At 29.5% G+C, this 13,223-nt stretch overlaps 1 protein-coding gene across 1 annotated transcript; it reads left to right on the plus strand.

The window, feature by feature from the left end:
- Window positions 1-9,417: 9,417 nt before the first annotated feature.
- Window positions 9,418-11,031, plus strand: LOC111311321 (transcription factor bHLH93-like). Its single transcript, XM_022910694.2, has 4 exons — window positions 9,418-10,129; window positions 10,214-10,381; window positions 10,474-10,641; window positions 10,744-11,031. Exons 1-4 carry the CDS (start codon window positions 9,554-9,556, stop codon window positions 10,828-10,830), a joined length of 999 nt encoding a protein of 332 aa, XP_022766429.1. The 5' UTR covers window positions 9,418-9,553; the 3' UTR covers window positions 10,831-11,031.
- Window positions 11,032-13,223: the final 2,192 nt, after the last annotated feature.

A 13,223-nucleotide genomic window follows, 5' to 3' on the forward strand; every position in this document is an offset into this window, starting at 1 on the left:
ACTCCATGTTTAATATTTAAAAAAAAAAAAAAAAAAAACTCCATTTTATAATTCTTGATCTTTGTTGTTTTATTGCTTAATAATTGGTGGAATATCTCTAAACTCCTCAAATTAACTTTTTTTTAAATTTTGTACATCTTAAATAAAATGTTCAATTATCTATAGTAAGTACATGTTTTGTAATAATTAACCGGAACAATTAAAACTATTGTTATTCCATGTATGTATTATGGAATATATAATATGTATTTAAAGATAGTTGCATAAATCAATTGAGTTAAATTTTAAGTTCAAAATTTCATGAGTATTCATTGTAATCAATCTTTCAAACTACAATTTGCCTTTCACAAGTGGGGTTTTTGATTAAAATTAAATCTCCGTCCGATCTCCTAACAAGTTTTTAATTCTTTGCACATACTTTTTCTACTACATCCATCATTAAAATACTTTGGTATAATTTCTGGCCACTCAATTTCAACATATATAAAGCTTTTGTCTTCTCTAACAACTAACATTACATTACACGACAATGAATGCTACCCAAGCTAGCCAATATTATTAAACTTCAAAAAATCTGATAATAATTACATATATAAATGTATAAATTTGTCTTTTTTGTCTTTTTTTTTTTCTTTTACGTTCGTACATCATGCCACCACTTATTAGATGTTAACTCGATTTCATTCGTTGAATCTATCAAATTTTAATTACATATATGACCCCACAAAATTGGAAATTGATGTTTATACAAATTTCCAAAGCTTAAAATTTGTAGGCCAATTTGCTTTCCCAACTTGACTAGCAAGTAAGCCAATTCTAATCTTTTCGAAAAGATGGATAACGAAAGCTGGAGTTAATGGTAAGATTGTCATTGAGGAACATGCCAAGTTGAGGAAACATAATATATATATATATATATATATATATAAAATAATTATCTCAACTCTCATTAGTCATTAAAAGCAAAAGATAATTTCATCATTTTGTAGGAGACTCATTCAATATCAAGTACATAGAAGAAATCCATCATATGTTTCGACAAATTCAACATTAATTGATTTTGCCCGGACAAGGTGACAAATTAGAAAAAGAAAATGAACTTTTTTTTCTACATTAAATGCATATTAATGTAGACTATTGCTAGAAAAAAAAAAAAAAAAACCTTTTTCACGTATGACTTTTGTCTTCTTTTGTTTTTTTTACTTTGTAAGTTTTTAATCAGGCTTAAACGTCTAAGGTCAATAGCCCAATACTTTTAATTTTTTGGTCACAAAATTAACTCTACATTTGAATCAGCAGCCTGCGCGATGAGATGTATGGGACCGGTAACTTCATTTTTGGTTGACAGTCACATGTTTAGCTAGCTAGCGAGTGGTAGATAAAATTAAAGAGATAAGAATTTTAACTAGACTTAGCTAACAAAATAAAGGTTAGCTAAAGGCCGCCAGTTGATTAGTTTGTGCTAAATTTCAACGTTTCTTTTAACTAATTGCAATGTTAATTAATCTCTCGTGTGTCATTTGAAGTAAAAATCAAATTTTAATTTAGATTCATAATTTTTTTTTAACAACAAAGGGTTCCAAAATTTTGTCAAATACATCCTTCTTTGAATTGACCCACACAGACATTTTACATTATATTTTATAAATTCATAAGAAATTACTTTCTCATTATCTCTTTAATGGATTCAAACTTAAACAATCAAGGGAGAAACATACTATTTTTACCATGTAAGCCAAATATCAGTTGGTAATTTAGATTTACATATGACATAATGAATGTGAGATAAATAAAGATTGAACAAATTTATGATATTTTATTACGAAGAAGGAAATCGAAAAAAGAAAAATATCATTCTGGTTAATTTCTCGGCAAAATTTAAACCCTTTCACTCATTTTTAGGGAACAAGTTATGGTCATAAATTTGACTTGCTATATCTTCAACTCCCTTGAATGAATCCTAAAATTCTTATTAATTACACAGCCTTGGGTCCTTTTTTTTTTTTTTTTCATTTAATGTGTAACCCCACTTTTTAACAACCAAAGAAGTAACAAGTTGCACTTAAATTAATTAGATACAACAAAGGGAAATTGTGATTTGAATTTATTTTGCTAGTTGTTTGTTTTATAAATTTTCTTTTAATTCCCAACTTTGTATGGCAAAGGAGAGTTGGATCTCAACACGTCTTTTGATAAGTCAGTATGGCTGTGATTTGTGGGGTTGGCCTCGTTTTCTTGCCTAGGCAATGACTCGTGAGGTAATGTCCCAATGTCATTCCTTTTTTTTTTCCTTAAAAAAATTATGCAAACCCAATATTTTTTAAGTAAATATATGTAAAAAGAAAATAAAAAGAAAAAATAATAATAAAATTATATTAGAAACAAAAAGGCAAACTTCCCTTCACATGCAATTCAATCAGAGTCCCATACATTTATACGTACACAAAGCCCTAACTCAGAAAAGGCTAAAAACAAAGATCTAACAATTCATTTTTTTTCAATGATAAAAAGCCTATATTTGGCACTGTTTAGCATTTTCTTTGGATCCCATACCATGAATCCACTAGCAAACAAAACACTAGCTGACAAAATTAGACAGAGAAGAGAAAAAGAAGAAAAAAGAAAGTGGTTTCCTGGAGCTCCAAACAAAACCCTAAATGAGATACTGTGGGCTGTCAAGTCGATTAGTAATATTTGAAAGAGAAGCAAAACTGCTTTTTCTGTTGCGAAACCGCTTATTGTCGGGGTGGTGGGGTGAAACTGCCCGTGGTTTTCTCACATTTCCACCATTTTCCTCTCACTTTCTTTCTTCTCCATTCTGGCTCTCGTGGATGTGTCATTGTCAAAAATTAAATATATTGGTTTTCGTTCCTCCAAGCATTTGTTTCCACATTAGTCTCTTGTTATATTAGATTCTTAGTGCGGATGCGATCTATTCAGTTGTTGAAATAAGATATGCATCTGAAATCATTAATGACATGAATATGAAATTTAATATAATTATTTTCTAAAATTAGTTTTTAAAGATAATAATTAATAAGATTAAATTTTAAAATTTAATATTTATAATTTTTTAATTATTTTTAGATTATGAATTTTTTTATAAAAAAATTATTAATGATAGTAATTGAGATAATACATAATTAATATGTAAAAAAACCCAAGATATTTATATATGTATGGCAACAATTAGCTACTTGACATAATTAAGAGTGTCAAAATAAGAAAAAAGATTTACAAAAGATCTATAAGATTTCATGCTTGTACAATTAGGCCTATAATATATTTGTTATAATATATCGATACAAATTAATTTAATTTTGATAGTATTGGCCAAAAATAATTTTAATTCTGATATTATTATTTATATTGAATTATTTATAAGATAAGCATCAAAAATTATTTGTGACATTAATTAAGATGATGCATAATAACACATCCAATACGTTATTCTACTTTGTTTCATATATATATATATGATGACCTACTTGTTAAAAATTAAGAAAGATCAACTGTATTTCACACTTTTACAATTATACAAATATCATAACACATTCACCATGATGATATAATCTATTTTTAATACATATATATAATCTATGCTGAGTTGTTTCCAAGATATGCATCAAGAATTATTACTGACATTGATTAAGATGATACATAATAAAACATTCAACATGATGACCTGCTTATAGAGTTTTAATTCTAATAATAATGGATAGAACAATAATTTAAAAAGCTAATATTTTATGTATTTTTCTTATCTTTCCTTCATTAAACAAATTCAATTTGAGTCATTTAGCTTGTTCTTCTATCTAAAATATATCTCAACAATATCGATTCAAATCAATCTTAACAAAATTAAATTTAATATAGATTCCATGCATCTTCCCTCTATGCACCTAATAAGAAGAGAGGAAAAGATAATAGAAAATAATTTTTTAAAAAAATCAAGCTTCTCTCCACTCTCCCATCTTATTTTCTTTAGCATCATACTATTGTTTAAGATAATTTCAGTTGTTAAAAATGATATGTCAAAGAATTTAAGGCCATAGGGGATGGAATAATGTCATAATTATAACTAAAGTCATTTTATTTTGAGTAACGAATTTATAATTTAATTTGATACATGAATAGATCAATCATAGTTGAAAAGCGGTACAATACAAGTTAATTGCTTTGTTTGTTTGCCCGCTAGCAGCCGGTTATCGATTCGATCATTGATTAAGAGATGAAACACACCACATATATACAAAATAAGAAGCTACTAAGTCATAATTACAATAATTAATGAAGAATTTAACTGATCATTTATCCGACACTATTGTTTTCATTTTAAGTAATAAGGAATAGCAGCTGCAATTGTATATAGTACAACAATGCATGTCTTGAACGAAAGATGCCATGAAATAACTTGACAGGCCTTGGTTTATATATTTCTTTCGTTACATGTAGCTTGTACGAAATTAATCAAGCTGTCTTTCAAGCAAATAAAACATCAAGAAATGATGGAAATATGTATATATGGACAACAATTTTTTCAAACAATATTAATTAGTAAAGAGGAAAGACTATGGTTAAACAAAGATGTTTCATCCGTGATGATATTTGATAGATCGATAGGACATGTCCAAAATGAAAGAATTCATATACATGCATGCATGTGCATGTCAGAACAAAACAAAACTTTCTTTTGTTTTGTTTAGTCTGCATGAAATAGAAATAGCTTGTTGAAACTCCTTTTTCTGTTACTATTAAAGTTTTATTCAATTAAGCTCTGAATTAATTATTAATTTAATAATATTAAACAAGGAAAAGAAAAGGTTAATTTGGGTTTTTTCAATTCTTCTAAAGGGAGGGTTTTTTTTTTTTTTTTTTTTTTTGAACATCTACCGTTTGTTTTGGTTAGGACATGCAGGGATGAATCTGAATCATGGATCGGTATTTAGTAGGCTGTTAGCTCTGTGGCGAGAATCCGAACAGTTTACACGTGGGGATGCGAACAAGAGTCACGTTTCATGGTTAGAATTACACGTGCTGAACTATAGAGGCTCTACTTCTTGCATTATTATTTGGTATCAGTACTTAATAACAAACAAATAATTAATATATTCTTTCAAATTTTTTATCCGATTAACCTTTGTTTGTATGCTATAGGCACTGTTTAAAGATAGGTGAACTGTTACTTGAGAAAAATTTTTGCATTTAATGCATAATTTTTTTTTTAATTCAAGAAAAATAATACTGTATGAATTACGTAATTCTTAAATATAATCTTAATCAGTGTTATTAGAAACCTGTTAACATTTTTTCTAATTTTTGGCTGGGAAATAATCTTATGACACATTCAATTGTTGATCTTTCCTATGATAACTTTTTGAATTCTTTTTTTTTTTTTTATGGAAATAATCCATTAGAAGTAATTTAGGGAAATATTAAAGCTCCAATTGATTGGTGTTATTATTTCTTACTTTTAGTTATTTGATTTTTATATTTTTCAAAAAAATTGATATAAAAGAAATTATGCAAAATATAAAAAGTAATTATATCATAAAAATGACAAATGACTAAAATGTAACATTTTTTTTTAATTTTGATTATTTATATTTTAAATATTTTATTAAATTAAAATTTTATAATTAAAAATATATTTGAAAAGCTCTTCATTCAAGGTATTTAAAAAGTACTTTATTGTTTTTACTTAATAATATATTAAAAATAACATAAAGTCAAAGTTAAAAAAGTTTGATCATCAAAAGTTAAATTTGGACATTATTTATGAGATTAACTATTAAAATAATAAAAATAAAAAATATATATTTTTACCAAAATGTAGAATAAGAAATACTATATAATTAAGTAAATTGAAATATTCTTACATAAAGCCTACTTTGCTTCACTCCATTTTCTATGCTTCAATAGTCTTTTTCAATTTCTTTAATTATGAACTCGATTTTTATTTTGGTTTTTAATTTCATTATTATTTTATTATTATCATCAATACCTTGGTTTCCATTTTATTCACCTCCTTAATTATGCTAAACATTTCCTAAATTAATTTCTTTTTAGTTCATTATATTTTTAGTACTTGAATTTTTAAAAAATTGTACAAATTGATATTTAAAGAAATAAAATATTCAATTTGCACCCTAAACTTTTAAATAATGTATATTTTAATCCAAATTTTAATATTGTTAACTTAACTCGTCTATATGATATTTAACCAATATAATTTTATTATATGCATGTTATTTATTAAATAAAGGTGTTAAATATTTTGTAAAACTTTCATATAAATGTCACGTGATAAAAAATAATTTAATGATTCTAGACAATTTTAATAGTTTAAATAAAAGAAAATTAATTTTTTTAATTTATATTAAAAAAATATTGATAGCATGTGTGTTGGACATATAATTTAATAATTTTTTTCAAACACTACATATATAAGTTGATATAGTTAGCGAGATTAGTATTTGGGTTAAGATACATAATTTGAAAGTTCATAATACAAATTATATATTTTATTTATTTAGATATTAGTTTATACATTTGATAAAATTTAAGTATCGAAAATACAATTAACTCATTTTTTTTTCATTTTTGTTTCCACTTTTTATTGAACATTACATTGGGTATTGCTAATAAAAAAATTACGAGTTTTAAAAAATTTAAACACGTAATATCTTTTTCATATGAGTTAAATAGATAGAGATTAAATTTAAGGTTAGATATTAGGAGTTTTTAAAAAATTGCATTGGTGCATCAGACGTTACTCTATCATTAATTAGGATTAATCGGGAAATTAGGGTGAATCATATTATCCTCCATCCACGTGCCAGAACTTTAATTACTTTATCTTAGCTAGGTAAATACGCGAAAATATAGCACGAGGCTAAGAATTTCATATAGGTATTAATTAAATAGAATGACGATAATAACCTCAATTATTTACTTAATAAATTTCTTAATCTATGCTTTACAATTCAGAGTTCGTCCTTTTCTTTTGATTTTCATGCAAGCATATAGGGGGTATATTCCTTTTATTTTGTCCTACCATAGATCACTTTAATTTAGTACAAACTTTATCCTTAAATTGCTAATTCTTTTCCTTAGAAAACAGGATTATAACAGCATGATCTTTGGGGCTTTCCTTAACAAGAATTATTAATTATTAATTATTAATGGGGTTTTACTAATTATTAAGGTTATTAAATATTAAAATAATTTTTTTTTAAAGATCCATTAATGGGACCTTATAAACACTGTTTAAGGATAATTAAAATATTATTTAAAACAATATTTTTGTATTTAATAAATTAGTTTCATTAAATTTAGTAAAAGATAATACATTAATTAAACTTTTCTTTCTTTAGATATCATTGGTGCTATTAGGCACTTAAACAACATTTTCCTTCTTTCAATGCATTGAGAATCAGCATTTGTATTAATTAAATTTAATGAAAAAAAATTATTATAGATAAAAAATTAAATAATATTTTAGAACACTTTTTAGTAAAATCATTATTATACCTAGCTAGTCATAGGCAAAAGTAAAATAATTAACCAAATGAGGTTGATATTAATGTGTCAGTTTTTAAGAATTAATTTATATGATTAGAAATAATTACAACTGCCCCAACTTGTGTGGGGTTTATCTTGATTATGAGTGGACTAGGGAAGCATTTGTCAGTCTTGAAATTTCACTAATCACAACCGTTGATGTCTTCCTGGGCTGTCAGCTTTAGCTATTCTGAATAATTTGTTGATGTAATTTTCCTTTAAAAATGATCAAATTTCCTAGAGAACTGATCTCTAATTTCTATAGCAGATTCTCCTGCAGCTAGGTATTAATATAATTTATATACTGTACTTGTACATTAATATCCATGCAATACTCCATACGTCCAAACATAATACAATATGGCAATTGGCATAGCCTCAGGTTTCAAAAACCACAACAGGTATTCCTGTTTTTCGCAAATGCATTCATAGTTTTTACTTACATATATAGATATCTGAGTTTTTTTTTTTTTTTTTTTCCTTTGCATTCAATCCCAATACAAACATTCATCTTATAATTAACTAACAAGTCAAACATTAAGTTCCTTCATTTGGCCTGTTCCCTTTTTAAACTTTTAATTTTAGACCATGTAATAAAAAGTATAACCTTCTTTTATTTCATAAAATTTTTTTAGGATTCTAACATGAGACATCGTAGTAATTAGAATATCAATTTCTAATCACAAGAGTGTTCGCTTTTGGATTTTGTCAAGATTTATAAGTTTTTGAAATTCTCTATTAAAAATACGATCGATAGATTAATAGATAATTACCTTCTCATAATTTTCAATTGAAAAAAGATGTTTGATCACATTGAAAGAAAGTTGTCAAACAGTGATAGTCTTTCCTGTTCCCTAACCCCTGTTTGATCTGTCCATTACATAAAAATGAAAGGGTGTTTGGTAAATTAAGTAGGGATAACGACAGCAGAATTGTAAAGGGATCAGAGAAGGAGACAAACATATATATAAATGCCACCCTCACGTAATGCCAATCCTGGTAGACCAGATTAGCCTAATATAAACACCAGATATGATAAAAATAACTGTAGACAATGGAGTCTACTGTTCTACATATTCATGCACTGATTAAAGCCATACACACCAGCCAAAACAATCCCTTTAAGAAACAGTTCACTTGCAATTGTATATTGGCCTCGGATTCCTAATCATGTTGAAAAGAACCCCATTGTTAATTGAACCAGGTGAGGTTACAAACTGAGAATGGGATAGATGTCACGGTTCCTTTATTCTGAAGTGAGAAACATAGTAGATGCATAGCAGTTATAGCTTAGTTAATTTTGTATAAACAAAGACAAATAGGCAGATCATACCAAAATTGGTGATAAGAAAAGGTCAAGAAAGAACAAAAACAGGCCCTACCAACTAATTTTGAATTTGTGAACTAAGCCAAATTCTAGAGGCAGAAAAGAAATGGGACCCAACTCAGAAAATTTTTCTGTGTGAAAGAGAAAAGGGCTATTTTTTGTCACCAAAAGAAGCCGCAGTATGGAGTAGGCGAAAGGGGTTTATATCTTTATATCTTCATGGGTGGCCAAAGGAAAAAATATTAAGCATACAATGATAAAAAGGACTTGGCAGGGCCTGTGATGTTAACTCCATCTTTTTCGGTTCAGACAGATGTGGGTCAATGTTTTCAGAGGCATTACCAATTAAAATATTAAGTTTTTTTTATTGGAGAGATTTCGGTGAAAACGACATGAAATCACTCCCTCATAGAAAGAGAGCAAGGAAAAAGCAGATTCCATTTCAATCTTAGGCCTCTAAGGGCTAATAAATACAACATAATTTCATACTATAATCATTATTGGATATTTTATTTTCAGCCGTGCTCCCACATTTTATGTCTGTAGCTATAAATTCTGCTACTTGAGACTTTCATTTTCTCAAGGCATCTCCTAATACTAGCATTCCCGAGAAAAAAAGAGAAAGAAAGGGAAAAGGAAAGAAAGAAAGAGAGAGAAGAGGGGATGGAGATTAGTGAACAAGGTTTCTTAGAGGAATTATTAGCTCTAAGAAGAGACAGTTGGGACACAATTCCAACAGAAATGAATGAGATTTTCTCTAGTGGCTGGAACTTTGATTGCTTTGATGAGAACCCTTCAGCTAGCTTTCTTCCAAATTCTTTCTGCCAAGAATTTTCAGTGCCTTTGGAGCAAGATTTCAATTACAACTTCAATGAAGTCTACTGTCCATTTGGTGATGAATTCTCTGCGCCACAAGTAACAGATTCATCAAATAACACATTTGATACCCCACCATTTCCAGTTCAAGAAGATTACTCGTTGAATAAGCTGGAGGAAGAAGAATCAGGTTTCCTTGTAGATGAACTTCACAAGTTGGATGTTCAAGCTACTTGCAAAGTTGAGCCTATTCTATCACCTGAAGCACCAGTTTTCAACATTGGAGGCTGTATGGACCGCAAGAATCGAGCTAAGAAGCTGGAGGGGCAACCTTCAAAGAATCTAATGGCAGAGAGAAGGAGAAGAAAACGGCTAAATGACCGCCTTTCAATGTTAAGATCAATTGTGCCTAAGATAAGCAAGGTAAATAGCAATACGACTTCTAGTACAAAATGCAAGTTCTTATTGGGTGCTAATCTGGTTTTTTTTCCCATTGTTCTTCAACAGATGGACAGGACATCCATACTTGGAGATACTATAGATTATACCAAAGAGCTCCTGGAGAGGATCAAAAGTTTGCAGCAAGAAAACGAAGGAGGTTCAAATGAGTTAAACATGGCCCACATTTTCAAGGATGTAAAACCAAATCAAATCTTAGTGAGAAATACACCAAAGGTAATGAATTCTTCTGCACCTTCAACACTTATTCAGGCTTTATTTCAAAATGCCCAAATCCTGAATTAAATTCCTATACCTGTTTCTTGCAGTTTGAGGTGGAAAGAAGAAATGTGGATACAAGGATTGAGGTTTGTTGCACAGGGAAACCAGGATTGTTGTTATCAACCGTAACAACCTTGGAAGCATTAGGCCTTGAGATTGAACAATGTGTTATTAGCTGTTTCAATGATTTTGCAATGCAAGCATCTTGCTCAGAGGTAAGAAAAATTTTTGGCAATTTTGTTTCTGAATTACTTCTTGTTAAGCCTCTATAACTTTTTTAACCTGCAATCTTACATACATTTTGGTTTTTATTGCAGGACTTGGAACAGAGAACATTATTAAGTTCTGAAGACATAAAGCAGGCATTATTTAGAAATGCTGGCTATGGAGGAAGATGTCTGTAGGAACAAAATTAAAGGACTACAAAAGAAGCAACTTCTGGTGAAATTTTTATATGTTTCCAATGTTGAGCTTTTGAAGCGAAGGATTTTCAGCAATTTTTGCCTTCTTGAATAAGTGAAATTCTAGTCATCAGAGCTTTGTAATAACTGCTTCAATTGGAGATGTTTATTAATGCAAAATTCTTCGTTATTAATTTTCTTTCATCCAACATTCAGTAATGTTTTTAAGTTTCTCTTGCACACAATTTACAAATGCTGAAAATGGCCTTCAGAAAATCAGTCAAGGTCTTCTAATAATAAATTTAGCATTTGTTAATCATTTGAAAAAGAAATAGTATGCCCAGTTGCTCACAATGGAAAAAGGTGAAAAGGTAATTACTTTTCCCATTTTGTTTCTCTCCATTCTCTTTTATTCAGCAGATAGGGTTGGGAAAGTGAATTTCTGCAGTTAGAACTACCTTTTTGGCTTTTTATCCCACAACATGTATTTGATAGTTACATTTGCAAGTTATCAACTCATTCTGCAGCAGTGCTATTGTGCAAATTGAAAACATATGCGCAAGCACATATGTACAAAGGAATCTTGGGGTTTTTCAACCAAAAGATTTAAAGCAGATAACTGATGCAACAAAAGGTGACAGCATTGTTGACAAAGGAGGTTTTTACCAACAGTAAAAAGTCCATCTGCAGTAAGTTACACAGCTGGAACAATATCTAGCAACAAGTTTTTGTTTACTTATGTGCAAATTACGGAATAAACATTACATGCTTCGGCTTAATTCACTGTTTTTTTTTACCTTTAGCTTTGTTTCCATGTGTGGATGAATATATATGATGCAGTACAAACATATATATGATAAACTTAATTGTCAGTTTCATCAGCTTCAGAGATAGTGGCATTTGCATATGTTAGCCGCCTGTAAAAACCGAAGCACCTAGATTATATTGGTTTATTTCTTCATTCTGCTCCTGCTGCATATCTCATGAATCGGATAGCTTTGGCATCTATTTCGCGAAGTTTTAGGAAACCCAAGCAAAATTTTGACAGCATCAAACATATGTCATAACGCTTTCAGGCTTCTGTTGCAGATGTAACATGGTTTTTCATACGCGGATGCTATTGACGTACGCGGAAACTCAATGACAAGAAGTAGAGTTTGAATTGGACATCATTGAGGTGAAGCTCAGCAGATTTTTTGGGATCCTGAAAGCAATTCTGTCTGGGAATGTGAGCCAAGAGAGCTGCCAGGCAACAAAGTCAAGCACAAGAGCTAACAAATATGCAGCTTTTGAAGACTTCAACCAAGACACAATACCACGTCCTGATTCCTGAAAACTGAGCAAATTCATAAAGACAGAAGAGCATATATGAAATCTTATGCCCAAATATACGCCAAAGAAGCAATTAAATAATAGATATCGAAGGCTGAACTAGTAGACCACCATAAAGCTAGTAGTAACACAGTACACACGTTCATACGCACACACACATGTACATATATATATATATATATATATAAAGAACAAAAAGGATTTGACTATTCTTAGGATAAATTTTACTGGTTTTTATACCAAATGTTAAGTCAAGTTGTCTTCTTTGACCATGGCTTTATCCCATTTATGTTTTTATAGAGAGGTAGGGACTGGAGCACTGATATGACCCTTAACCCACTTTGCAAACTCTGATTGAATGATTGGTGAAACCCTTTGATATGACACAAGAAGAGGACTAACTTTCTGGAAAGGCATAATTATGAAAATCCCATTTTCGGGAAGAAGCTGGGACATTTTCTCAGAGTTGATAGGAAGATGCGGAGTTATTTTCCGCGCACACGAATCAGGATCCATCTATCACAAAGAGATTTATATATATATTTTGGATGCATTTGAGTATGTAGAATAGAACTAAAATAAGAAAAAAAAAATCAAAAAGCTCAACAGCCAAGTTTTCCTAAGCCCTGGAAATGAAGATTTTTCCATTAATAACTGGTAATTCAGTTCTTTAATCTGAAAGCTTCCAGAACATCCTTAATTGAGTCTCTCAGACTCAAATTCTATCAGTAAATCCTTTGTTGAAATATCTTGCAACCCAAAATGGTGAAAGAAAGATTGCGGATCAAAACAATAGCAGCATTTAGACTCCCTTTAAGCAGTTCCAGATTATTAAAGCCTAAAAATATTATTTCTTTTCTATTTCTTTTTTCTTTTTCTGCATTTCTCAGCAGCCTAACACAGTAATCTAATGGCATTGCATGGTATTAAGCCTAAAAATAATATGTCATCAACTTTATGCTATGCGATGTGAAATTTGGGATCACTCTTTATGAAGTGGTTTAGCAAATTGGGCCGAGAAGGCCAGAAACAGCCTGTTAGTGGAAAATGCTTATAAAAGGCCC

The sequence above is a fragment of the Durio zibethinus genome, chromosome 1 (assembly GCF_047325235.1).
Source record: "Durio zibethinus cultivar Kanyao isolate XHJ-2024 chromosome 1, ASM4732523v1, whole genome shotgun sequence".
Lineage (NCBI taxonomy): Eukaryota > Viridiplantae > Streptophyta > Magnoliopsida > Malvales > Malvaceae > Durio > Durio zibethinus.